The sequence below is a fragment of the Corvus kubaryi genome, unplaced genomic scaffold (genome assembly GCF_017639235.1).
Source record: "Corvus kubaryi isolate FWS band 111438036 unplaced genomic scaffold, C.kubaryi_AGA036_p1.0 37292, whole genome shotgun sequence".
Classification (NCBI taxonomy): domain Eukaryota; kingdom Metazoa; phylum Chordata; class Aves; order Passeriformes; family Corvidae; genus Corvus; species Corvus kubaryi.
The window spans coordinates 348185-374938 of record NW_024581091.1 but is presented as its reverse complement, the minus strand read 5'-3'; the positions used below and the strand labels follow the sequence as shown (position 1 = coordinate 374938).

Genomic DNA, 26754 nt, shown 5'->3' with positions numbered 1-26754 from the left:
CTTCCCCCCGCCTTGAACCTTCGTGTTCCCCTTCCCCCTGAATCCCAGTTCGAGTTGGAGGCGAGCTCCGGCGGTCACCCAGTCCAGCCTCCCTGCCAAGGCAGGGTCACCCAGAGCAGGTGATACAGGACCGCGTCCAGGTGGGGTGGGAATGGCTCCAGAGAGGGAGACTCCACGACGAATCACGGAATCACAGAATATCCTGAGTTGGAAGGGACCGATGAAGGATCATCGAGTCCAGCTCCTGGCCCTGCACAGGACACCTCTCCATTCCCACCAGGTGCCTGACAGCCTTGGCCAAATGCTCCTTGTGCTGTGTCAGGCTTGCTGCTGTGACCACTGCCTCGGGGCGCCTGTGCCAGTGCTCTGCCACCTTCAACGGAAAGAAGTTCTGGAGGAGACAGGAGAGACCTCATAACTGTACACAACTTCCTCCCGAGAGGAAGTGGAGGAGCAGCACTCAGCTCTCTGGTGACAGTGACAAGACCCGAGGGAACAGCTGGAGCTGTGCCAGGGAGGGTTAGGTTGGGTATTAGGAGAAGTTCTTCACCCAGAGGGTGGGCGGGCACTGAACAGGCCCCCCCGGCCAGTGGGCATAGCACCAACCCTGACAGAGCTCAAGGAGTGTTTGGACAAAGCTCTCAGGCACCAGGTGGGATTATTGGGGTGTCCTGTGCAGGGCCAGGAGTTGAACTCAGTGATCCTTATGGGTCCCTTTCCAACGCAGCAGATGCTGTGATTCTGTAATTCTTCCTTATATTGAGGTGGAACTCCTTGTGTGTTATTTTCTGGCCATTGCTCCTTGTCCTGTCACTAGGCACACCAAAAATACGGCACCATCCTCTTGATACCCACCTTGGAGATATTTGTATGGATTCCTGAGATTCCCTCTATCTTCTCTAGACTGAGCAGGCCCAGCTCCCAGTCTCTTCTCCTAAGAGCGGTGCTCCAGTCCCCTCATCATCTTTGGCCCCCACTGGACCCTCTCCAGTAGCTCCTTGGTCTTTCTTCAGCTGGGGAGCCCAGAACTGAACACAGTTCAGTTGTGAACACAGCTCCAGCTGTGGCCTCACTAGGGCCAAGTAGAGGATCACCTCCCTGGACCTGCTGGCCACACACTTCCCCATGCAAAACCTTGCCCTTAAACCTTTCTTTCTCTCCCCACCACACCCAACTTTCCCCCGAAAACCCCTAGTCTTCCCTCCCCAAACCTTCTTTTCCCCCTGAATTTGCCCATGGCTACCTAACTGACTGCTGTGGCCAAGTGGGAACATCCACTATGGGGACAGCCAGGCCTGGAACTGCAAGATGTTTTTATTTACAAATGAAATGTATATGTCAAGACACAGCATAGAGACAAATCCCTAAATACAATGAGTTCAGACCATATTCAGTCATGATCCATCAATGGGAAAGGCTCTACTTTATGGAAAAATAAGTTCCAAAGTTAATGACACCATGTGAGTTATGACAGGTGATGGAAAACAGAGTTGTGAGCAATGCAGCGACAGCACAAAACTGACCACAGATAAATGGAGGGCAAGTGAGCAAAAATTGTTTCCAAACAGTCGAGTTTTACTGGCCCATTCTCCTAAGGGACTGAAAGGAATGATGACTTGAGTTACTGAGCCATTGTACATGTCACCTGCATCACAGCTCAGTATTCCACAGGGATATTCCTTCCTTCACCACTAACAACAGCCAGACAACAGACCCAGGTAAACACCCCAAAGACAACCGCCCAAATGCTGGGTCAAAAATGCGAAGGGAAAAGGAATCTAAAACAAAGTGACAAGTGCATTAGCAAGGGTTTCAAAGGAATGGCTGCAGATTTGCACATTTAAATGTTGTATTTCTTGCACAAACATTTTCTTCACTGTCAAGGCAAAGGTGCTTTTCAATCCAGATCAGGCAGCCCAGCAAAATATGAGAGTTTTGGCAGCTGCTCTCGTCACTATTCATTGAAAAAGAAACCCCTCAGGCAGGCAGCAGCTGGACAAAAGAAAGCCCAGCTTCCTTCAGAGTCCTCCAAACCAGCTCCTGCCCTTGTCACACACCAATAACCACTACTCTTCTCAGACAAGACCTGGCCCCAAGCCACAAAGTCAACATTCCAGGGGCTTTTTGCATGCAAGAAATCCAGCAGCAATGGCAGTGCGAGCTCCATCCTCGGCCTGGACCCGAGCCACTTCCGTGGCAGTCTGCTGCACCAACACTCCTCTCCCCTGCAGAGACCTGGCAGCTTTAGCCCCTGGAAACTCAGATGGATTGTTCCCACTGTCCAGTCACCTGCATCAAGAGGAGAAAAGGAGAATGATGCTCCAGACAAACTAACAAAACCACAGAGGTGCTCCCTGGTGAAACGAAAGGCTTCCTTTATTTTGATTTATTACACATCCTTACCTTGCTGAAGCTGTGCACTTACACCTCTGTGCTTGACAGATCAGGAAACTCGAGCTGTTTTTTCCCCTCCTCGCATGCAGGCAGCCAGCTTCCGCTTTTTCTGTTGTTCTACTATCTTGCTCAACCCCCCAAGTTCATGAGAGCTGCTTCGTTTCCAACCCCAGTGCCCAGCACTTCAGCTCAGGATAATGATTTACCAGGCACAGCAAGCTGTGTACTGCCCTCAGTAAGAAGTCTGTCATAGCTGCATGTCCTGGCCAAGAATACAAAGTAACAAAGAACTTTCCTATTCCACTTCCCAGCTAGGTAAGTGTTCATGAAACTACCCATTTGGAAGCCACCAGAAGACTATACAGCAAAAAACTGAAGCCCCCAGCAGGCTACACAGGAGAAATGAAAGCCCACCTTTTACAGGTAGGTGTGACCATCTCCCCAGGGCTAGTGCTCGACCCTGGGGAAGTTGGCTTCTAATGCATCCGGCACCAAGGTCCCTGACAGCTGTAAATTGGGAAAGAAAGAGACAGGATCAATTTCCAAGTGTAGTATCAACAGAGAGGGCAATCAGAAACAGCCTTCTAAAGACATATGCAATGCCAACACCTAACTTAAACCCAACCTGTTCTTTGGTCAAATCAGGCTTCAAAAATGCTCCCCTGGTGTAAGACTTACGATCCCAAGGCAAGTTCTGCTCCTGTTAGGAGTCAAACTGGAATTCCGTGGGCCACACTGTTGCCAAAGTCACAAACCAAACAAATACAGAGCAGCGTGAACCACTTTATTGCCTTGATACCTGCTGTGAAGCCAGACTTGAGTTATGAAGGTCGATAGCAGCGAGGGAGGGGACTCGGGACTCTGCAAACGTTCTACTTTCCTTTTTCAGAAATCTGGGATGCCAAGCTGCAAAATACAACCAAGGCATGCTCTGTTAAGGGAGTGAGAGCTGACACGCTGTTTCCCGACACTTGTTTGGTACCCAGGTCTTATTTAGAGGACATCAAAGTTCCTACCTTCCCGTCCTCTCAGCTCGGGGAGATGATTTAGTTCTGGCAAACGCACATCTGCCTTGGGGAATTCCCATTTCTTCTTACTTGCCTGAAGAATGGGTTTTTCATTAGTAACCTGCAATCAAGAGCATAAGGACCAGCTCATGAAAATATCAGCAGGGAAAAAAAGCTGTTTTCAAGCTTAAAAAAAGCAGTAACACAGCAATGTTCTGATGTAGTTGGAATTTGTACAAGAGTGAGAGAAAAGACTCTGATGTGTGTGAAGGAATTCAACCTGCTTAAGTGTTATTTCTACACAAACAATGGAAAAGCAACAGCAAAATAAAAACAATCACCTAAGTGAGGCTGCTTTCGGAGAGCTAAAATACAGCACTTGGAGAATGGCTGGGATTAGTTATCTGGAAAAAGGCAAATGTTCCTGGCTGGCACAGTAAGAATCATGCCTAGGTAGTGAGAGCAGAGAAAAACTTTCCATTTCACTTGTTTTCCTTATCAACTTTTAATGCATTTATGACATGACTAAGTAAGGCCCTGGCTGCATTAAATCCAAACCATCAGTTCTGCTTCAGTAGCACAGCACACATGATCCTTCCTGGCCAAGCAGGAGGCCATGGATATATTCCAAATCTCACAGATACTCTGTGCTGAACTGCTCCCCTCATTTAAAATTGTTTTCTGACATAAAATGTATTTTATGTAACAACTATCAGCAAGGGATAATGAACAAAAAATCTGTAGGAAAAAAGGGTAACAAAACCAGTATTTCTAGTGGGAAATTACAGTGAAAGATGGATCAGATGGAGTTCTTGAGAATACAGCACCTAATTGAATTTATTTTTCTTTGGCCGAGGGGCACAGACAGACGACTCACCGGTGTCAAGCTGACATTGCAACGGCCCACTGGAGAAGGCTTCCGTGCCTTTAGCAATGGGTTCAAGTATTTTTTACTCTTTTCATCAAGTCTGTAATGAAAAACACCCCAAAGTTGGTATTAGCTGGGACAACACAGCGAATGCAAAGCAACAAATGCAAGGTATCCCAAACCCCACGTCTCACATTCCCACATCATCACTCTGCACATCTCAGGACATGACAGGAATGATGGATACATGCCTGTAATTAAGGCTCCCAGGCACAGAACCCGTCCCAAACGTAGGAGAGAAGCTCTGGTTGATGGGAGGGATAACTGTGCCTGGGCTCTTGGCGTAGTCCAAGCTGCTGCTGGAATCTTTCAGGGTGGTCTGAGGGCTGAATTTAAGTGGGTTGATTGCGCTGTCGAAGATGAAGCCCAGCCTGGAGGATTGATCTGCTTTCTCTGCATCAGCTTTAGAGGGCTTGGTCTTTATCAGCTTTCCATCTTTGCTCCTTGGGCCCATGCTGAAATCCTGCTTGGGAAGATAAACATCATCTTTCCTTACAGTCACGTTAAAAAAGCAGTTTACAGCAGTGCATGGAGGAAAAAAAACATGTCAGAAGCCTACACATGCATGATTCTGCAAGAATCTAATGGAGATGGAAACGGTTTTGTTAGAAAACCTCTGCTTTCCATCAAACGGAAGAAAACTTGTCAGGGTTCCAGCACTCTCTGCACATAAGTCATTTGAGACTGGAATCAGAAATGATGGAGGAAAAACAGCTGTAAAATTAAATAAATTAAATAAAACCTCACTCCAGTGTCCCCTCAAAGTCACTTTGAAGCGTCCTTGGTACCCAGTTGAAAGGAAAATTTTAAATTTCGGAGACAGGGCTTTAAAACAGGTAAACAGCAGCATAAAGCATGTTTCCATGATTCAGCATGACTTATGCTCCCACGTGATTCTCCCTCCGGCTCTGTATTGCCAGGAACTGCACCACTGTGTAGTTCACCTGCAAGGGACTGGCCAAATTGCCACCTGCACACTCCTGACCTATTTTCTAGGAATTTAAACTGCTGCACCTGTTTTCAAAACAATGATTTTAAGACATGAAAAAAAAAAAACCCAAACAATACAGGTTTGAAAAACACAGATCAACCAACCTGAACACTGATCATTTTTCTTTCTTCTAAAACATCATTTTTGTCCTTTTTGCCGATTTTGGATTTTTTTTGGAACTGTTGGTCTCTGGCATCTTTCTGGATCTTTTGTTTAAGCTCCTGAGTAAATCTACATTCCATATAAGGAGAAAGGAAAAAAAAATAAATAAAAGGCTTTCTGTTTTTATTAATATCATCATCAGTTGTTAAGCCCAGGCTCCTACTGCCTTTTAAGCAATCAAACAAACTGTGCTTTTTAACTAATGAGAGGCCAAATGTAATGTATACATTAAGCTAAATAAAATCTTCAGCACACATTTTTCACAATACGGCAATAAAGGTGTTTGGATCCCCGTTTGGTGCAGATGCAGGGAGTGAATACAGTGTAAGACTGTACTACCCAATCCAGTGTGGCACTGATGAATGAATGAATGTCACAGCAAGGTAAATGTGCCACTGCAACGTGTTCCCTTCCAACTGTTCACCTATTTCCAGGAAGGTTAAGCCAAAACAAACCCGAGACACTCAGCAGCTGTCAGCTCTGCAAACCCAGTGTGCAATTTCCAAGCACAACTGCTTCACTTCCCTCTAACCTGAGCCTGCAGTGAGCAAGAAGGGAGCTGTTTACCTTTCAGCAAAGCCGTCCTTGTTGAAGAAATCTCCCTGCAGGAGTTCAGCGCAGGATGGTCTCTTGTCTGGGTCCATCTGCAAGCACTCCTGTCAAACCAATGTGAACGTGAGGACGTAAACACACCAGGAATTAAACGAAGGCTTTGGCATGTCTGAGTGAAAGATCCCTAACGCTGTCCCTGGCTCGCTGGCATGAGCTCTGGCGTGCCCTCAGTCAGAGGGAACACAGTGTCCTTCAGGACCGACTTGGGCAGCAGGAAGGCGCTGGCTGGGCGCATGTGCTGGTTCCTCCACGGAGGAAGCACGTCAGGGGCCGATGGTCTGGGCTCGTGTTAACCCGGAGGCAAAGGAAAAGAGAGGAGCCGCTGGTCTGGCTTCCAACTGGTTTAATGTCAGAGGTTCCAGCAGCCAGAAAACGATCTCCGAGAGGCTTTCAGTTTTATAGGGGGTTTGAAAACGGCGGGGAAAGGGAAGGCAACCAACGAGATACAAGCCAGGGGGAGGATACAATTCAACAAGAACCAACGGGGGAAACCGGGAGGTGGGAGATACAACAGGGAGCTAATGAACAACTGAGTAACAGAGAACTCTCCCGAACAGGGGGAGGCGGTTTGAACCCGGGTACTGCCCAGGGGCATGCGGCTTCGGCTTCTGTGCCGCCCATCGACCCACCCTCCAAATCACTGTCCTGGGTGGGGAAATCCACCCAAGGGAGAGCCCTGAATTGATTAGCATTCAACAGCCCCAGCCCAACTGCGGGCTGGGTCACCGCAACAGATCGCTGCAGGATATGCAGTGACCCCTCCAGGCCTTGCAGGTGACTGGCTGAGTGCCCCCATCGCCCTGGACTGGAGCTGTGGTATCCTCAGCCCTCACCTAGCTGCCAACACAAGCAGTTGCTCATTGCATGGGGAGCTGATAGAAAGGCACTTTACCAGCCCTGTACTCAGCTGCACAAGGTGAAGGACAGGGAAACAGAAACATTCACAGGAAACAAGAGTTTTTTAGTCAATTACCTTGGCTAAATCCAGTGCGGCAGCAGGGAGTTTGGGATAGCGTTTCTCCAGGGATTCGAGCTCCTTCACCTCAGGCAACTTCATGCCAGCAAAGAGAGGGTTTTTATAGAATAACTCCTGTTGTCTTGGAATTAAGTTACCTGGAATCACGCAAACAAAGCAACGACATGGAAAAATACAGGGCAGTGAAACATCTGAGAGGCTGAAATGCTGGGTCAGCACTGCAGTAAGGGCTACAGTCTGGGTTGTTACCTTCCCACCCATCAAAACAAATCTGAGCCCTCCATTCCTGAGCAAGCATGAGGAGCCCAAGGGGCTCTTCTTACCCAGGCACTTGGTGATATGGAAGAGCTGGTCAATGTCTGAGTCTCCAGGGAAAAGGGGCTCTCCTGTAAGCATTTCTGTTATCAGGGAGCCAATAGCCCACACGTCCACAGGCCTGGGGAGAAAAAAACACCACCACCCCAGCTCAGCTCAGCTCATCGATCCAAAGGCTGGGCCAGTGCAGAAGATGGAGCACCCTGTCCATGCTCCCCACAGCCCTTCCCAGCCTGGCAGGCCAGACTCACCTGCCATACTTGCTGTCTCCCACCAGCAGCTCCGGGGCTCTGTACCAGCGGGTCGCCACGTAGTCCGTGTAAACTTCCCCGGAAGCTGCCAAGGGCCGGGCAAATCCGAAGTCGCAGAGTTTGACAACTCCCAACTGGGAAACCAGTATGTTTTCTGGCTTAATATCCCGATGGATTATCTGCACAGAGAAAAGCAAGTCAGGGCAAGTTCCCCATTTGTACATAGCAAACTGGCTGGCTCAGAAAAAGCTGTAGCTTTCTCATATTCGGGTAGAAAATTACAGGTTAAATAGAGAACCTCTAATTTCAGACACATTTATTTTATGTATCTCTCTGTACCTCCCTTCCTTTTCAGACAAAGCTCTATTTCTCCAAGTTTAAATATATATAAATACAAAGCTATATCCTTCTGTATCTATTAATTCTAGCTGCAGAGCTGATTTCTTGCACATACTTACATTATGACTGTGACAAAAGGCAATTCCTCTCATAATCTGAAATAAGTATTTCTGAACCCTGTCGTAGTCCAGACCGTTGGGAGAGGCCTCGAGGTCATCAAGCACCGTGTGATCCACAAATTCAAATACCAGGTACCACCGCTTCTTCCTTTTACACACGTCCAGCAGGTTCACCAGATTCTCGTGCCTGAGTTGCTGGGATAAAATAGGGAATGTTTAGCGAGGGAAAACACTTACTTAGGGAAAACTATGAAGGGATACTTGTAACTGCAGCCCAGCTGGGACACCAGCAAAAAAAGCAATTTGAATAAAGAGAGGAAGAAAAAGCAGCTGTGTTTTCTAGTTATTTTGTCATCACATTCCCAGCAGACAAGAATCCACCTCCAGCTTGTTACACATTTATCACACACCAACACAAAAGGCCACGCTACAGAGCACAGTTATTTATTAGCTGGAGCCTGGCAGGGAAATGTCACCGGAGGCTGCCTGGAGGCAGCACCAGAGCCCAGGGATGTGACCGAGAGAGATGCAAAAGGACTGCAGAGCACAGGGAATTGTAGGGGAAACTCTGCCAGTGCAGAGGTGGTGTCAGCCAACCTGCACCTGTGTCTGCCCAGATTTCTTAGAAGGTCTGACAAGAGAAGAATTTTTAAAGGATAATCAATAAGAGAAAAAGCTCTTTTCCCAAGAATGATTTATTCCCAACATGGGAGACCTGAAGAGGTTTTGCTGTTTTCAGTCACAATTAAATTTCTGCCCAAATTCAAGAGAAAAAAAGAATTAAAACCAAAGACTCCCAGGGAACAAGGGAAGGAACTACAAAGAGACTAAATCTCCAGGTATTTATTTCCCCTGTGAGAGGCCACCCTTCCTGAGCTGTATATGGAAATGTTCCCCTTGCTAAGATTCCATTCACCCAGGAAAACAAGTTAATTCCCAACACACCCGGGTGGTGCTCGGTAACTCGGTGAGCCTGGCCAGTGGAGCAGGTACAATCCAGGCTCACACAGATCCACTTTTAAAGGTTTGAAGGGATAATGCTTAGAGCTGCTGGCTGTGTCTCAAGCTCCAGCACATACTCTGCTATTAACTTTAATGCTGTAGCTCTTGCAGTGATGGCAAATAGCACTTTTTTCCCCCTTCAGAGCACAGGGACTGTAACCGGCAGACTTAGGAAGAGACACTTGTGGGAGCCAAGAGAACAGGATACAAGTTTGCCAGTATTCCCACCTCTGGAACGCCCCACACCACATGAACAGGCCGGATACTCTCCAAGTGTAATAAGATTTTCCTTCTTTTCTTCACCAGACACATCACCTGTGTCCCAATGTATAAAACTTCCACATGTGCCCGTGCACAGGGACAAGGGAAGCTTCTCCGGACAACCCGTGCCAGTGCCTTACCACCCTCACAGGGAGTATTTTTCTCCTAATATCCAATCAAAACCTACTCTCTTTCAGTATGAATCCATTCCCCCTTGTCCTTCCCCCTTTCACCACAATACTGACACCAGGCAAATCCTACACTCCAAAAGCAGAGGACACCATGCCAGCTGGCTCCCACCTGGGGGCTACACATGGTTCAGGGAATGCGACAGGAGTCCTCCTCCAGCCTCCTGCCTGCCAGGAAGGTGCCACGAATAAAAGAAAATAAAGGCAAACTTTCCTAGAAGCATTTTTCCGTCTCAGGTGACACCGGCACCCCCCAGTCCGTTTAGTGTCACACATTCAGGTCACCATTCACCCGCAGGCTTTAAAAGGTCAGCGTTTCTTTTCTTTTCAGCAAATTCACAGCAGCAAAAGACAGGAGTTTGGGACGGGGGGACAGCCACCACCAGGCGGCAACAGAGACCGCGTACCATTCCCAGCGGAACGCCGGGCGCATCCACAGACTTTTCTAAGCCAGGATTCACCAGGTAAATCCAGCACAGCGCTCCGGCGAAGGGGAAAGCAGCTCTGCAAGGCTACAGCACAAAAGGTCACATTAACCTAGCACGGCTTGGCCGCACACGGAAATTCAAAGAGGGCCCAAGCGAGTCTCTTTCGGCTTGGGTTTTGTCAGCGGCACTTTGCGAACGCCGACCAGAGGCTGCGACACAAACTGAGCGAGGAGCTGACACAGGAGCCGCGAATTTAAACATAAAACCATTAAAACTTAAGCACAAAACTGCCACAAAGGGGCCCCGCCAGCCTCACCTTGAGCAGTTTGATTTCCCTCAGGGCTATTTTCCTCACCGCCGCGTCGTCGTCGCTCTCCAGGAACTTCTTGACGGCCACGATCTGCCCGTTCTCCCTGTTCCTGCACTTGGTCACCACCCCGTAGCTGCCTTCCCCCACCAGCCCCAGCACCTGGTACTTGTCCATGGCGGCGGCGGGAGGGCCCGGACCGTGTGGAAGGGACCGGGCCGGGATGCAGGGACTGCACCGGGATGGAGGCGCCGCGGACGGCGGCGGTTCCCGACCCAACGCGTCGTTACCGCGGCAACGGCCCGCCGCAAAGCGCGGCCGCGCCCCGCCTGTCGCGAAAGACGCGTGGAAGCCCGCTGGGCTTATGGAAAGGCCTTGTGAAATATTTCAAAAATAAAATGTTATGAACGCTGTTTTCTTAAAGCCGTTAGGGCACGTAAGGGAGAAACGGATAAGCAACCTTGTTTCTCTCTTGTGCGGTGGACTGAGTGACATGTTAAAAACCCAGCACTGTTGGGAGGCTGCTGATGTTGCCAAGGATAAGCCGTGAAAAAGGCAGAATAATTTGGTTTTAGATGTCTGTGCCAGTGCCCTTACTGTGCAGTTTATCTTAAAAACTTGGCGGTGTCTGCACATGTTATTTGCAACTTAACACCAGGCACGAACCTGCTCCCTTTAAGAGGAAGGAAAGGTGAAGCATCCATATGGGTTTACTGATGGAGACTTCAGCCAATATATTCTTAATCCAGCATCCTCGTTCTTTCCATCCAGTGATGCATGTAGCAACCCATGGTGGTCTTCTGCTGACACTGACTTCTCATGTTCTGGGCAGGAGTGGCATGGCAGGACATGTGTAGGAAAGCAGCACCAGGAACAAACAGCAGAAACAAAGATATTCCACACAGATATTCCCAATATTCTCTCCTCAGTTGGGTGGCCTCTATTTCACAGCGGAGGGTACTGTGGAAAAAAAGGTGTTCAATTTCTCTGAAGAAATTTATGAACACCTGTCAGGCTGGAATACTGCAACATTCCTCTTTGGGAAAGGAGCAGTATATACCTTGCCAAAATGTCGATTTCCTGGAAAACAGTGTAATGAGGCATCATATATTCCAATAATAATTTCTGGAACCTTCATTGTGTTCCTTCTGAGTCGCATCGATATGCATCACCTTCTGTAATTAATTCCTGGTTGCTTTTATGTCTCCTTCACCCTCATTCCCTCTCCCTACATGCAATCACTGTAATGCACCTTCCCAGGCTGACCTCACACTTCCAGGGAAAGAAAAACATTGGAGTGTGGTTGGCAGTGATTTATTATGTTCCTCCTACCTTCTACTGCTCATCACTATTGTAGCAAGTAGCTCCTCTGGGTCCTGGCATCTGTCCTGTGCTGCTAATGGAGAACTGACTTGGAATCCAATTAACTCTTCCACTGCTGAGATACTTTTGGATCTGTTAAAAGAAATGAACAAGCCACATATTTGTAATGCCACCATTAACTTATCACGGACAAGGGGGAATGGATTCAAACTGAAAGAGAGTAGACTACACATTAAATCGGATATTAGGAAAAAATCCTCCCTGGGAGGGTGGTGAGACCCTGGTTGCCCAGGGAAGCTGTGACTGCCCCATCCCTGGAAGTGTCCAAGGCCAGGTTAGACAAGGCTTGGAGCACCTTGGGAGAGTGGAAGGTGTCCGTGCCCATGGCAGGGGGTTGGAACGAGATGGGCTTTGAGGTGCCTTCTAAGCCAAGCCATTCCGCGATTCCATGATTCTGTGTTTCCACGTGTCAGCGTGGTGCTGTGATTTTAGAAGCCAGAGAGACCAAAGAATGAGTGAGGAACCTGCTAAACCACACAGTGCCTGTGCTCCAGGTATGTCCGGCAGCCTTTTGGTACCTCGACGGCACTGACGCAGTCCAGGCTTGGTAACTGGGGAGACACCTTTTTCCCCCCCTCATAGTAACACGGACTTTGAACGGGATTCCTCTCCTTCAAAACGCGATTACTGGCGATGCTTTTTCATCCTGACCACGGGAACCCCGGAATATTTTCCTCCTTTTAAACGAGGGCTACCGTGAGATGATCCCACCTCCCAGGGACACGGGGGAAGCCAAGTTTGGGGCGGGATTTTGCCCGGCTGGGACGGCCCCGGCAAGGGGCGGGCTGATGTCGCCGATGATGCCGGTGCCAGGGGCGGTGCCGGCGTTCGGGGCGAGCATCGCCCGCCCCTGCGCAGCCATGAGGCTGTGCCGGCCCTTTGTTCCCGGGGGTCCGCGGCCGCCCCTCCCGACGGCCGGGGCGGCCTGAGCCCGCCGGGAGGGAGGAGGAGCTGTTCCCACCAGGATGCGATGGGGAACTGCTGGGCGCAGTGGTGCTGCGGGCTGTTCTTCCGGAGGGATCCCGGCCGGATCCAGCGCGGCGGAGGGTGAGCAGGAGCCGCGGCTGCCCCTTTCCCCTCCCCGGGGCGGGGAGGTGCCGGGGCCGCCGGCTCCGCCTTCCCCGTGGGGCACGAGGGGGTGACAGGGTGGGGAGGGGATGCGGGTCTGGGTGCGCCCGGTGGCCCTGGCCCGTTCCCTTCGGGAGCCCCAGCATCCCGGGCGGATGGAGCCGCCGGGAGCCCGCCGGGCTCCGCGCGGTTTGTGCGGTCGCGGCTGATGCACTTCCAGGGTCACCGGCTCCTCACCCCTGCCGGCGCCGGTGTTTTCCCGGCAGGAGATGCTTAGAGAGGTTTTTCAGGTCACTTGCCAAAACCCGTGCAGGCGGCCGTGCTTGTGCGAAAGATGGAAAAACACCCGGTTTTCTGCAATGTGATCTCGTCTTCTCTGTGAGTCAGAGGCTGAGACGCTGTTGGGAAAAATCAGGAGCAGAATGGTTCAGATGAACTCATATCTATTGCAGAGTGGTTCAGACGAATTCTTATCTCTTGGAAACGTGTAACAACCTGTTTCATTCTGCAACAACCAATTCATGGAAGAGCACTGTGCAAACAGGAAATGCTTGGGGTTTTTTCATGTGCTGACCAATATTGGATACCTACAAATCACTTGTTTTTGATGTATTAGGATAGAAATTTTTCTCAACAGATATGCCAAGCATTTACATGACGCAAGCTCGTGGCCTCTTACTTCACATCAGCTCTGGCAGGCAAGTCTCACCTTCTGAAAGGCCTTCCAGACAAGCTGCTTCTCAGAGACACGGGTGAAAAACCAGGGCAGTGCACGCAGAGGATACCTGCTTGTATTTTTAGTACTCCACCAGAGGGGATGAGAACACCTCCAATGCCTTGACAACTGGCACTGAAGCATCAGCTTGTTGTGCTTCGAGAACACCAGGCAGTACTTGAAAGGTTCTTCCTGCACGTGTGTTTTGCTGAGTCTCCTTTCACAGGCCAATACCCTTTCTATAGCAGGCAGGGTAGTGACAGTCCCTGCATGTGTTAGTCCTGTACCAGGCTGTCCTTACCAGGGAAATAAATCTTATTGCCTGCTGTTACATTGTCTAATTGTTCGGGTGTTGCACAACCCACAGTGAAAGTCTTAGACATATAAAATGTACAGAGAGCTGCTGGCCTGTGTTTCAGATCAGGTTTGTTTTCCAGGTGTGGTGGTGGTGGTAGTTTACAGAGCAGTATCAGAGCGTTGAGCCACTGAGGTTATTCTCCTTCCACTGTGCAGGGAATTGTATTAAAACCAAAACTGTAAAGTGTGTCTTACTACAAAGTTTGTAAGTTAGATTGATACCACATTGTCCACATTTGGCTATTTCTGGAACACCATAATGTAAAAACATAGCTTATCAACTTTATTATTTCAATCACTCAGATCCTCCCCCCACTCCAGCCTCATCATTTTTAGATGCTCCAAGATTTGACTGCAAGGAATAAACTCCTAATTAAACAACTAAGTATAGAGTTTTTAATAAGTGTTGTAATATCCTGCAAGATTATAAGTTGCCTTTTCTTGGAATTGTGCTTAATGTATATATGGATGGAGTATGTATGTATATAAATGTATGAAAAGCTAGTCTCTTTAATAGCTTCAGATCTTGGAAGATTAATCTGATTGTCTCCATAGGTCCTGTGACCTGTCAGCTGAATTGTTTTCCCTAGAAGCTATCCAACCAAAAAGATTCTCAAGTCTTAGAAAATAATGGAACAGTAGAGCTTAAAGGAGACTAATAAAAGGTGTAAACATTTTCATAGGTCGCTGATACTTCACTTGAAGTTTTGTATAGGGGTGAAGCTGATGGATCTTCTGTTTGCATCCCTAATGACCTCAAACTTCTGTAGTTCTGGGGTTTATGGGCTCAGACTCTGGCACAGAATTAGGTTTTCTGAGACTGAGTCCCTGTTTGGCAAGCAGCTGAAAGAGCAGCTCTTCCTTCTTAGAGGTGTCATTGCTGTTGGGCTGTTCGTGATTACACTTAGGGAGCTTGCACTGCATTTAGTTCATTGTCCAAGTCTTGCAGCGAAGCTGACTGCAGCTCAAGTGTCTGAGAAGTTGGAAATAATTTACCTGAAGCCTGGTGCTGCAAACCGGAATGACGCGTCTGTTAACAGCATAGATAGTCCTGGAACAATTTCCTGTGACAGTGTTGTTAAATGAGATTCTTAATGGTATTGGCTCCTATACACCAAATTACAGAGAAGGGTAGCAGTGAAATTGCTCTAAGTGTTCATGCCACATGTCCCAATTATCCTTGTCATGTAGTGCATAAATTCAGGTGGCCTTTCCTCTCTGGTTTCACAGCAGTGAATCCTCTGGAAACGGCTCTTTAGTGGCAGGAAAGGTTGTGCAACAAGGAACCAGTGGGTAGTGCACCAAGTTGCCAGGGGAGACGTTCCCTAAACTGGCTTCCAAGGAAAAATGGGATGGAGATGAAATACGATACGGTTAAAATAATTCAGGCTTTGGCTGGTGCGTTGCTTTTATTATTGTCAAAGTAGGTGTTGGTTGCAAGTGCTGAACGTTCTTTTGTGCAAGTATAGAAATCCCTGAGGCCCTGGGTTTATTCCTTGTACCAGTCAGCACCTGCAACTGGAAACCCTGGTTTTTGAAACAGTTCGATGAAAAGGATGTTGTACTGAAGAGTGTTTACATTAGAATGCTCTTCTGGACGGTGGCCAAGCCTCCTTGGCTAGGTAAAAATGTATTCAGGTAACTTAATACTGTGTTGGGTTTTGTAAAGGACAGGGCCAACTGTCCTCTATAAAAGCATTAAAATAAAACAGGAAGAGTTCTGATTAAAGAATCAAGGAAGAAACCAATTGCCTGTATAAAATTAGAGCTTGTATTTTTTTTATTTTTGTAGTTTAAAAGTATTGCCTTGATCTCTCAGTGGATGTTTTTCTCTGAGGCTCAGCCTTCTAGGTGTGCCAAGCCATTAAAATAAAATGTATTGTTTAACACTGATGATGTAGGAGATGCTAGGAAAGCATGATGAGCGAGAGCATTTTCAGGAATTGCCTGAAACAATGTTTTTTCCAGGAAAAATGTATTAAAGGGATTGTAGAACATGCTAATACTCTGTCAATGTCAAGTCCAGCGTCCTGACAAATGATTTCATCTCACAAGGGTTTTAGTTTTTTCCCCAGTTCTGCAGAAGATGTTTACATGCTTTTGCCTCTTCCTGCTGCAGTAGCGATGCAGAGCCCACGTTAATAAGTCAATGTGTTTAATATGTGAAGACTTTGTCATTATTTTATATTTAACTTATTTTAAAATCTATTTTAAATTCTCGGGCTCATTTACTTTCTGCTGTGTACTGAAGATTCTTCTGTAGTCTAACTGTAAACTTATTTTTCCAGATCCAAGTATTTTAGAACATGTTCAACAGGAGAACACTTCACTATAGAGGTGAGTGCTTACATTTTTAGCAATTTAAGGAAAAGTGGGAAAAGCTGAATCCTAGCAAGGCCTTTAACACTTTTTGCAGTTTATGAACACTGAAACATTCTGGGATATTCCAGCCCAAATTGTTGCTGCACTGGGTGGAAAGAGAGTGGTTCTTACTGCACCTCAAAAGTTGATGTACCATTTGGAAAGGAGTATCTGTGGTGTTCTGATGCTCATCAACAGAGCATTCCACAGGCTGCTTGTTCCATCTCCTCTCTGCTGTCTTGGGATTTTGCTGCTTGTGTAAGTGCAGAGTATTCAGTTCTTGATTGCAGCATCACAAATCAGGTTGTACAAAAAGACTCTGATGGGGTTACCTTATAGTTTGTTGCATTTGTAGTCGACTTTGTTCACTACAGAGGTCCCTTCCCAGCCTCCAGATATAAGCCCTTTTTGCCAAGGGTAGTGTAAGGTTGACCAGGAATAACCTGGTTTCCTTTCCCTGAGTGTTCCTGTGCTCTGGAAGTCCTAGACCAGCCAGATTGCCCCCATTACTGAGGATAACATTAATTATTGTAATTAATGCTTCGGCCGTGGAGAAAGGGCTCAGATGGGTACGGTGGGGGAAATCTCTTTTGGTGCGGAACTTCCCGTTTTGAGAGAGTGTTCCTGCCACAGAAATATGACAGGGAAAAGGAGGTGTTGTTCTCCTCCCAAACTCTTAGGTCAGTGAGGAGTCTTGCTGTAGGTACTGACCTCTGTGTCTGTGTCTGATGGATGGACTAGATTTGAGATTACTATACTGAAAACAGTACAGAGAACTTCTATTTGCCTTTTTCTTTTTTTTTTTTTTAAATGGGACAGTTGAACTTCTGCTGGACGAGTTTGTGCAGCTCAGAATGCTTGTTTTTTAATTTGGACTCTTCTCCTTTTAGGAAAATGTAATGTTTAAGACAAGAAACACTGGTAAGAAGATAGGCCCAGCTCTAAAAATGAAATTCCTCTGAAAGTAGGGGCTTTCATAAATACTGGTATAGTCCCGCTGTTAGAATTGGAGTAGTGTTTTTACAAGACACATAAAATACACAATCATATTTGCTGCATGCCTTTAGTGACTTGTTACAATGAATTGTAAAAATGATTTATTTCTTTTTCTCTGCAGTTTGAGAACCTGGTGGAAAGTGATGAGGTGAGTACCGGGGGCACCGTGTGAAACCTGCTCATGCAATCTGTAAAAATGGTTCCAAGATCTGAATCTTCCTCCTACTTTAAGCTGAGTTGTAGACTTAAATCACGGGGTTTTATTTACTTTCAGTTTTCTTTGTACTAGGAATATGAATTTTGGACTTTGGACAAAGATCTAAGAGAAGAGATTGGTTTTGGGGAGTATGGGAAATAACCCATTAAGGAAGGGGGCACTATGGACTTTGGGAAGAAAGAAGAGAAGAGGTGGGGGGAAAAACTGTGTTTGGGAAGACTTAAAGGAGAATTTGCTCCTGGTATAACTCTTGCATAAGACTCAGCAAGTGCCCTCAGTCTGAGAACATAAATGGACCTGGGCTGCTTTGCTAAGGAAGGTTTTGGAAGTGCTCTGTCTACAAAAATCAGACTTTTCTTTTTTATTTATTTTAACAGGGGGAAAGCCCAGGAAGCAGTCACAGGTAAGACTTTGAGACTGAGGACCTCTCCTTCCCTCTGCTCCACCACTGTGAATATTAAACAAAATGAAGTAAGGGGAAAAACAAGGGACAAAAACAACTAAGGAAGAAAAAGTGAGATTTAGACTGCAGTGATGGTAATGGTTCTATTCCAGTAGTTCTGTTAGCAAAGATGGTTTTGAAAATACGATTTCTATAAAGATATAAATAATTTATGTTGTGAGAGTAAGGAGAGACAGCATTGTCCGGAGTGAACTGGAACTTCCAGGAGGAACAGGCCACAAGCACAGCCTGCTGGATCTTCGTTAAAGGACCGGCCAGGAAAAACCACATGGATATGTTCAAGTGCAAATGAGGGTTGTCAGGCATGAATAATAGATGGAGCTTTTCTGTGTTTCTCCCGTGCTCCCAGACCTCTGACTGAAGAAGAAATTGCAGACCTGAAAGACAGACACTACGACGCCATTGCTGAAAAGCAGAGGGTCGTTGATCTGAAGCTTCAGTCAGAGGTAAGTGGTTACAGTGACACTAGGGATAGTTTTTCTTCCAAAAATGTTAGGATCGGCCATGGACACCAAGAGATTCCACTCATATAAACAAAACAATTGGATTCTGTTCATCAGTTAGTATCTTTTAGTCTACAAGATTCCTTCTGCCTCTGAGCTGAAAAATGGAATGAATAGGCTGGGTCTCTGACCAGGATCTCTTAAATTTGACCCTTTCTTTAATGCAAGACCAAATGGGGAATATTCTTGATTCAACTTTTCTGGTGCTCAGTTTTCTCCACAACTTTTCCTAAGGAAAAAAACCACATAATTTGTTGTTCTGTTTTAGTGATGCAGCAGTTAATGGAATATGATGTGGAATGCAATGTAGAACTTGAATGAACTTTAATCAAGTGCCAATGAATTACGGAACTGAAAATCTTTAAATCTTTCACTGTGCAGTTTATAATAAAATAGAAAAAGCATTACAGCAATTCACTAATAATAAATGTTTATTTAATAGCTACCTAAATTTCTGGGGCTGTTTGGTCGGGGGGGAGGGAAGCTGTTAAATTCAGTTAATGCTTTAGCTGTAGTCGATTTTGGTTTATTTTGATTTTCTAGCTGCTTTTCTTTTGTTTTCTTGCACTGACGGCTTTATTGATAGGAAGATAGATAGGTTCTGCTTTTGTTAACCATTACTGTTTTGTTCATATACAGTTAGCCTTACAAGAGGAGAAGTTAAGACTAGAAGAGGAGGCTTTATATGCTGCACAACGTGAAGCAGCCAGGGCAGCAAAGCAGAAAAAGCTCTTGGAGGTGAGGGGAAAAAGACCCCAATATATATGAGAGCCTCTGTCCTGTTCCCATGTATGCAGACTTCCCCAATATCCTTTCCATCTCAGGAAACCTAACGAGGAAATGGCTTTGGCTTGTACAGTAGAGAAAGAAGTGCAAGACCTGAAAGTACAGCTGGTTGGAACAGCTGAAAATCACCATAATTGTTTGAAACAGCTTCTGTCGACGAGTATAGATTTTGAATGAGTTATAATTTTAATCTATAATTAGCCTAACACTCTTCTTATATAATATGTAGAAGTTACTGATCTTAAGTGTAAAATGATGTGGGATGGGTTTTGGGTAAAAAACCCCCTGAAACTAAGCACACGTTGTGACATCATACAGACTTGTAAAATGTACTTTATATATTTGTGCACAGTATTGCTCCTTATCTTTGTGGTTTGTGTTGACCCTGCTTTAGAGTTCTCATCTGATTTTTCTGTCACTAAGTATAGCTCTCATTTCATGTTTCTCTTTCTCTCCCCTTGCCATTTGGTGTGGGAGGGTTAATTCTTTCTGACCTTTTTGCCTTTTTTTCCTTACCACTTTTGGTCTATATAAAGCCAGCTAAAGTAGACTTTTTTTAATGGCATTAACTGGTTTTTGTAGAAGTTCTATGCAAGAAATGCTATTTTTCTTGTCTTGCAGTGTTTCTAATATGCACTTTTTTTGTCAGGACCTAAGATAGAATGGATTATAGAGATTTAAGTTCCTCTTCATGTAAAATTAGTACCACTTATCTCCTGCACGAACACCCTCCTCAAAACTCCTAAGGATTAAAAGGATTTTAAGGAAGCATTTTTGTCCAGATATGCATCAAGCACTTAGCCCTTCTAGATAAACTGGAAGCTATTTTTGGATGCATCACTCATCTCTCTGCTGTTTGTGGGCACAAATGGGAAAATGGCTTTTTCCTTGGAAGTATGGCCTCCTTTAAAGCTCATTTGGCTTGCTGATGTTGCCCTACTAAATGTCAGGGTCTGTAACAGCGGGGAATTTTAATATATGTGTGTGTCCTGGAACTGGCAGTGCTGGATATTGGGATGTGACCTGGCAGAACGAGGAGATAATCTAAATTGGATATTATGTGGGTATAGGAATCCTAAAAGAAAATCATTGCATGTATCAGTAATTGATTTTGACAGATTTGTTGACTGTGTTGTGCCAAATTTCTGTCTCTTTCTCTCTGCATTCTTAAGTCTTTTCCCCTCTAATCACCACAGTGATTAGATTTCTACTTTTTCTGCACTCCCCATTATTGTTTAAATATCCAAGACGTAAAATGTGCCAAAAAACAAACCCACCATCATCTTGGGAATGAAAAACACTAGATCCAATGCAGTTACCTCCCCACACCCAAGGCAAAGAGCAATTCTCAGATGAAGTTGAAGTTGACATTAGCAGGGTTATTAATACTTTTGGCCCTGCAAGGCAGCAAAGCTGTTATTAATATAGATGAAGCACTTAGTGCTGATGGAGACAGCCAGAGGAGATGGCAGTACTGCTTTGCACAGGGATGAAAGGATTTGTAGGAAATATTTATCTTTTAAATGGCAGGGTGGCTGTTCCTGGGCACGGAACAAAAGAAATCAAACATCACCCAGGTGTTAGTTGTGCACTGAAAATACTTTAAGGAGACAGGAGACAAGACAGGTGCAGTCACGACTGAGGTGGTGTCCACATGTTTCTAAAAACCGATGGGGTGTTTTTGGGGGTGCATAAAATAGGATTAAGTGTTGAGAGCTCTGTTTTGAGTATTCAGCTTTTTCAACAATTCACTTCTCTTGATAGCAACGTAGGCAGCACAGGATAACGCAGAGAGCACACGCTGTTAATAATGGAGAGTTCCAGAGGTAAGAGACCAAATTCTACTCATGCTGATCGAGAGCCTTGACTGTTTGTACTCCTGTTCCTCATCTGGAAAGTTAGGGGGTATTTTGGATTCATTCTGGTTATCACTGGAGTAATTAGACCACTGCATACAATGCTACTTCCAGCCACTAATATGTATTTACACACACGCAAAATCCAGTGGTTTATTTTAAAAAGGTGCTTATATGTAAAATCTCAGCTAATATAAAAATGCTTGTATTGTTCAGAACCCTGTTTGAAAAACCCAATAGAAACACACTATTTAAATGGTTTATAGAGTCTGTTTCTTCATTAATATTCTTAATTATTTTTATTTATTAAATATTTTATGTATTCATAGCTGAAGTCTCTTCATTCCCACCTTCTGTGTTCAGTGGTGGTGGTGGGAAAAAGAAGCTAAAAAAAAAAGTGGAGAAATTTAGAGTGGAATGGTGTTTATGTTTAGAAAAAACTCTTGCATGGAATATAAGAGGGACAGGAGGAATTTTGCTATGGAAGCAGTTAGAATAGGAGCTGTGAAAACTGAGCAGGATCTAGCCAGATTTTAAAAACAAAGGACTGCAGGAGCAGGGTTTGAATACATTACTTTAAAAAAATGAATTGAAAATTAAGGAGATTTTATCTAAAGTGATGAAGAGAGGGGAAGAGTTGTTTTGAGACCAAAGTTAATTAATTTTTTTACTGAAAATACCAATAAAAACTGAGCAGAAACACAGACTGGGAGAGGATGTGATGAATAGGAACAGAAAGGCATTTTGCAGATAATTTTCTAAAGAATTTGGTTCAGCCTGTATGTGCTTTGTAGCACAGAGCTGGGGGGCATGTGCATTAACATGTTTTTGATGGCATCCTTGGAGGTTTGTAAAGCTAAAAAATTGTGCCTTGTTCTTGCAGCTCTGTGGCAGAGGAAGATCTCGATCCTTTCCTAAGGAACACAAAATTCCAGTATGAAGCTTTCCGAAGTAGCAGTAAGCCTGCCTTTCCTTATGCATGTCTTTAAATGTTAAGGGACTCTGAGGAGCACAGAGTACTGCTTCTTTTTCTAGATAAACACAGATTATTTATAGTTTTATATTTACACACACAAATATAAAATGTGTACACGTATATCTGTAATGGAAAGATCTGATTGTTTTTTCATCTGATAGATAAAAGATAGTGGTGAACTTTTCTTGTAAAACCAGACCCTGCACTGAAGATGCAGATGTGTGTTTATAGCTTTTCTTAATCATCCCTTGGCAAAATAATTAGAATCACATTAAAGGTTAGGTTTTTTTCCTAATGAAGTGCAAGAGGGAATTTGGCTGCCTGTACTTAAAAATTGCACTAACAGTTTAGAGGAAAACAATTTTAGAAGCTTTTATCTGTTAAGTTTTGGTGACAGTACGTGATAACCATTAAAGTGGAGGACTGATGGCTGTGTTTCAGGAAGTACTGCGAGTAGATTCCTTTTTTGGGGAGGAAAGGGTTGATTTGGGTTTGGTTTTTTTTACATGTCTTCACACAAGCTCAGCTTACAGCTGATTAAATTCCTTTTTAGTTCTAATTAGGCAATGTCTTAGTGATACTGACTATTAATAAGCTACTGATGACTCTTTGAAATGATGACGTGCCTTTTCCAACATTCCTGAGGTTTAAAGGGCCACAAAGCACGATGAAAGCTTACTTATAAAATTTTACTTTTGCATGTTAAACCTGAAATTCAAGTACACTTATGAATTAAAAACACATTATGGGTTTCTTTTAAATAGGACTTTCATCTGATGCCACAGTACTGACGCCCAACACGGAGAGCAGTTGTGACTTGATGACCAAAACCAAATCAGTGAGTGGGAACGACGACAGCACCTCCTTAGATTTAGAGTGGGAAGATGAAGAAGGTATTTATCCTGCATTTCAGCTTCATCCAGAACTTACAACTTAAAGATGTTGACAGTTTAAGCTATGTTTGCTGTAAATTTGTCGTTTTCAAAAGGGAAGGTGATTTAAAACTTATTTCTGATGGAATTTCTGACAAGTTTGTAAGGATTAAACTGTAAGTTATTTTTACCGAGAAAATTCCTTATTTTGATAAATGTGGAGATAGCCCTAATAAATGAATTCATTTATTTGGATGCTCCAGTAAATGCCTTTCCCTGCATTTTGTGGAATTGACTTGTAAACTCCTGACAAAAGTAATGGTAAAGAAATGCTGCCCTCTCGTGAGCCAGGAGGAGAAGGAAAAGCTTGTTCTTCCTTTTCAAATGTGGAAGTTAGTCAGGAGTCTGACTTAAGTATTTTGGGAAAAAACCCTTATTACTTTTACTGTAACATTCACTGGGAACTTAGATCTGCATTCCAGGGAGTATCCCAGCTATCCTCATTGCTGCTGTTACAGATATTTTCTGTATTTCCTCATTGTTACCAATATTTTCTTTTATTTACTAAATCTGCAAAGCTCTTATAAAATTTGGAGACCTTGACTATTGAAAAGCTCACCAAAAATAAGCAAGGGTTTGTTTCTTTTAGCCAATCCATAGCTGTTTTTTTTTTCTTTTCACAAGACAGTTTGCAATTACTGACAAAATCAGTAAAATCTTGGGTGTCTTCGGGCAGTTTTCAGAACCGTATTTTGCCTTATTTTGTGTGGAATTAAATACCCCTTTCCAGACAAACTGAAGACCTTTCCTAGACCACTGAATCCAGTATCTCTCCACATTTTAGCTTTGTTTCTTCTTTAGCAGAAACATAGAAGTTTGATGAAAACTCACGACGATGTGTTTCTCATAAATGTGTCTTACAATGCCAGGCATGAACAGGATGATCCCAATGAGGGAGCGCTCCAAGACGGAGGAGGACATCCTCCGGGCAGCGCTGAAATTCAACAGCAGGAAGACAGGGAGCCACCCAGCCTCGGCCTCTGACGATTCCAACGGGCTCGAGTGGGAGAATGACTTTGTCAGCGCCGAGGTGGATGATAACGGCAATTCCGAGTACGCCGGCTTCGTCAATCCCGTGCTGGAGCTGTCGGCCTCGGATGTGAGGCTGTCGGATTGCGACCACCAGGACAGATAGTGACGCTATCTGCACGGCCCCTGCTTGTGACCAAATGCTGGAAAGGGAAATGGAATGTACAAAGCCAATTTGCTCTTTTGTAACCCGCTTCCCTTCTTCTTCTACACGGATCGGCAAGGAATGGGAATGGCTTGCTGTCCGAAGGAATTCAGAACTAAGTGCAATTTTATCAGCTACCTTCTCCACTTTTGTGAAAACTGGGATGATTCTATTGTGTATATTTCTGGATATCTGGATTTAATATAAAATTATCTGCACTAATTGAAGCTTCGTAGCTTGACTTATCTAAGATATTTTAACTCGCCTTTTCTTCTGGATGATGTTTCTATTGATTTTGTTTTAAAATTCATCGTTGGCCTAATATTTATCTCAGAAACAGTCTTCTATAATTTATTTAATACTTGAATATAGGAAAAGAATTATAAAATATTTTTATTTCCAGTCTGTGCTTTTTGACTTGCTCTTCAGCTGTTTAGAGGGTGCAAAAGTAAGAGCTGCAAAACAAATTTGACACATGGTAAATTGCAGATTTTCCCCTGTCTAGCTTAAAGTCTTCCTAGCCTTGTGTTGTCCTTTTTCCATTTACTTTATTTTTTTAATTACTTTATGCTAAGCACGGTTAACCTCAATGAACATAGTAAAACTCATCAGGTTAGGTGAGATACTGTCTTGTATAATATGCCAGACTTAGTAAGTGTGTGCTAGATAGAAAAACAAAAATAAAATAAAATAGATTCTCTGTGTGTCAATAAAATGGAAATTTTAACCAGTGGAGAACTGGGAGGACCAAAGTCTTGTATTCCCAGCCCCCCTGAACAGACCAACATCTGTTGCTACGTGGTCCTTAAAATTCTTCAGTTGTGGAAAATTTATCATTCCACTGGACCAGAACAGTTACGGGAAAGCAACATCCAGTGAGCAAACTGGGGGAGGGATGATGGCTCTGCTGCTGGGGTGGGAAGAACAAGAACCTAAAGAATTTCTGTATCTGCATTTTGAAAAGAAAGAAGAAAAATTCATGTTTTAACTGTGTTTAAGTGCTCTGTCTTTCCTGTGCCTCTAAAGTGGATGGTTAATCCTGCTAATACGGGCTGAAATCCAAGGAGGTGTTCAGTGACTGCACCACTGCTGTCCTGTGCTGTGTGGTCTCCCCCAGTATTCCATATAAATCTTAATTTTTAACAAAAGAGAACCTGCAAAATACTTGCAGATCTCAAGCTTTCCCCAAAGTTTCAAAGTAAAGCCATTCTATTCTGCCACTATTTTGTGTGGCTGTCTCGTTTTTCTGTGGAAAAAAGTACAACGGGGTTTAATTTTATTTTGGAGTAAAAGGAACAAGTTGTGATAAGTGATGAACCTGTGCTGTCATCACCAGAACCGAATTTGTTGGTGAAAGCTGTGTCGCTGGTTCAGATCATCTGAAACTATTCGGAATATTTGGGTTATTACAGTGTGGGTAAGGAACAAAAGTACTGCACACTGAGATTAAATACGTACAAGTAACCTGAGAGAACGGATAAATCCTGTTGGTAACATTCCATCTCTTAATTTCAATTGTAGCTGTGTCACTGAAAATATTTCAATGCCATTATTTATGTTTGCAATACTTGTAATGAGCTTTAAAGATCTGTACACATCAAATGTATATTTTGGGTTTGGCCTAAGCTACTGCTGTGTGACTTCTCCTGGACACTTCTTTGTACAATATATTCCTATGGCAAGGAAGGCAACTTCCTCACCATGTAAATAACATGTTTTTTACCTGCTGAGACTGTCACCTCCCCTGCACTGGTCACTGCTTTTCCTGGCCAGTGAACATGAGGTGACCTTGTCCTGACCATGCCTTGAGGAAGTCAATTAGCTGATAGTCCTGCCCTTAGGATGAACAAGCACTTAGGAAAAAGGAGGCTGACTTCAGCTTTTTCTGTGATGGGCATGTTCTGTAGCCATGGTTAATAATATCATTTGCAGCACTCAGTGCACCACGCCGAGTGACTTTGAAGTGGTGCTCCATATTTGTGGATATTTTGAGAAATCGAGAGATTCTATAAACAGCTCATGTGAAACAATTCAAGAGTACTGTAGAATGCATATCTGTACAAATTGAAAAGTCATTAAAATTTTCAGCAAGTCTTACATTTGGCAGTGTTGCATCTGTTGCTGGGTTTGTGGCAGCCATGTCAGAGCCGAGCTGAATGCCACAGTGTCCATTCTGGAGACCTGCTGCTTTGGAAGGGAAGCTCCAAACAAGCTGCAATAACAGAACACCTGAGGAATTTGGAGCATGGAGCCCTTCTCTTGCTGGAAATGAGAAGCTGTACCCTCACCCTTCAAAGGTAAAATAACTTTCCTTGTGTAAATTAACTTCTGCTGGTCAGATCAATGTCGTGGTAGGAGATGATTCATTTTTTAATGTGTATTTTCGGTGGTTGACTCTTACCTCAGGTAAATACAGGTGTAGAAATGATTGCTGTTTGGAAACCACAGCCTACTTCCAAGAGTGGAAAACATGGCAACAAAGTAATTTTGTCAAGGATGAGATGAATAGACAAATCCTACAATAAGCCTGTGTTTGAGTTTCACTGCCTCTCCCATGGCTTTCTCGCTTGTGGTTGGTTGCCTCAATCTCAGCTCTTCCTCCCCATAGTTATAATTATGGTTTTCTTGGAATGATTAATGCTGAAATGCATCCTAATGTTTAGGGATGATGAAGTGGACAACTCCTG

At 44.5% G+C, this 26754-nt stretch overlaps 2 protein-coding genes and 1 long non-coding RNA gene across 9 annotated transcripts; 2 read left to right on the top strand and 1 right to left on the bottom strand.

Moving 5' to 3' along the window:
* The first annotated feature begins 24 nt into the window (after nt 1-24).
* Nucleotides 25-3020, top strand: LOC121663947. Its single transcript, XR_006015825.1, has 2 exons — nt 25-119; nt 2706-3020. It is a non-coding gene; the product is annotated as an uncharacterized LOC121663947 (long non-coding RNA).
* CDKL2 (cyclin dependent kinase like 2) lies at nt 1295-11583 on the bottom strand. 6 transcript variants are annotated; one of them, XR_006015821.1, is made up of 13 exons: nt 10290-11582; nt 8095-8289; nt 7637-7815; nt 7394-7506; nt 7068-7207; nt 6050-6138; nt 5425-5551; nt 4521-4792; nt 4279-4369; nt 3411-3522; nt 3194-3325; nt 2404-2901; nt 1295-2289 (listed from the first exon to the last, which is right to left on the bottom strand). XR_006015821.1 is itself a non-coding variant. In XM_042026839.1 (13 exons), exons 1-12 carry the CDS (start codon nt 10455-10457, stop codon nt 2842-2844), a joined length of 1653 nt encoding a protein of 550 aa, XP_041882773.1. In that variant the 5' UTR covers nt 10458-11580; the 3' UTR covers nt 1295-2289; nt 2809-2841. The 6 variants fall into 6 exon arrangements, 3 of the variants coding, with proteins under 3 accessions (XP_041882773.1, XP_041882774.1, XP_041882776.1); XR_006015820.1 differs by having other exon boundaries at nt 3194-3300; nt 10290-11581; XM_042026839.1 differs by having other exon boundaries at nt 2809-2901; nt 3194-3300; nt 10290-11580.
* Nucleotides 11584-12454: 871 nt separating this feature from the next.
* Nucleotides 12455-26164, top strand: AP1AR (adaptor related protein complex 1 associated regulatory protein). Of its 2 annotated transcripts, XM_042026843.1 has the most exons (10): nt 12456-12710; nt 16092-16140; nt 17282-17308; nt 17755-17780; nt 18190-18286; nt 18983-19081; nt 20894-20955; nt 21869-21942; nt 22726-22854; nt 23763-26164. In XM_042026843.1, the coding sequence occupies exons 1-10, from the start codon at nt 12634-12636 to the stop codon at nt 24026-24028; spliced, it is 906 nt and encodes a 301-aa protein (XP_041882777.1). In that variant the 5' UTR covers nt 12456-12633; the 3' UTR covers nt 24029-26164. The 2 variants fall into 2 exon arrangements, with proteins under 2 accessions (XP_041882778.1, XP_041882777.1); XM_042026844.1 differs by lacking the exon at nt 18983-19081 and having other exon boundaries at nt 12455-12710.
* The last annotated feature ends 590 nt before the right edge of the window (nt 26165-26754 follow it).

Excerpts from the sequence above, each read along its gene's own strand:
- CDKL2 (XM_042026839.1), bottom strand. The coding sequence starts at position 10,457 with ATGGACAAGTACCAGGTGCTGGGGCTGGTGGGGGAAGGCAGCTACGGG. Across the intron at positions 7,816-8,094 it reads CCTTTTGTCACAGTCATAAT|ATAATCCATCGGGATATTAA; the intron begins GTAAGTATGTGC and ends TTCTCTGTGCAG. Across the intron at positions 7,507-7,636 it reads GGAGACAGCAAGTATGGCAG|GCCTGTGGACGTGTGGGCTA; the intron begins GTGAGTCTGGCC and ends TTTTCTCCCCAG.
- AP1AR (XM_042026843.1), top strand. The coding sequence starts at position 12,634 with ATGGGGAACTGCTGGGCGCAGTGGTGCTGCGGGCTGTTCTTCCGGAGG. Across the intron at positions 12,711-16,091 it reads CGGATCCAGCGCGGCGGAGG|ATCCAAGTATTTTAGAACAT; the intron begins GTGAGCAGGAGC and ends TTATTTTTCCAG. Across the intron at positions 19,082-20,893 it reads AGCAGAAAAAGCTCTTGGAG|CAACGTAGGCAGCACAGGAT; the intron begins GTGAGGGGAAAA and ends TTCTCTTGATAG.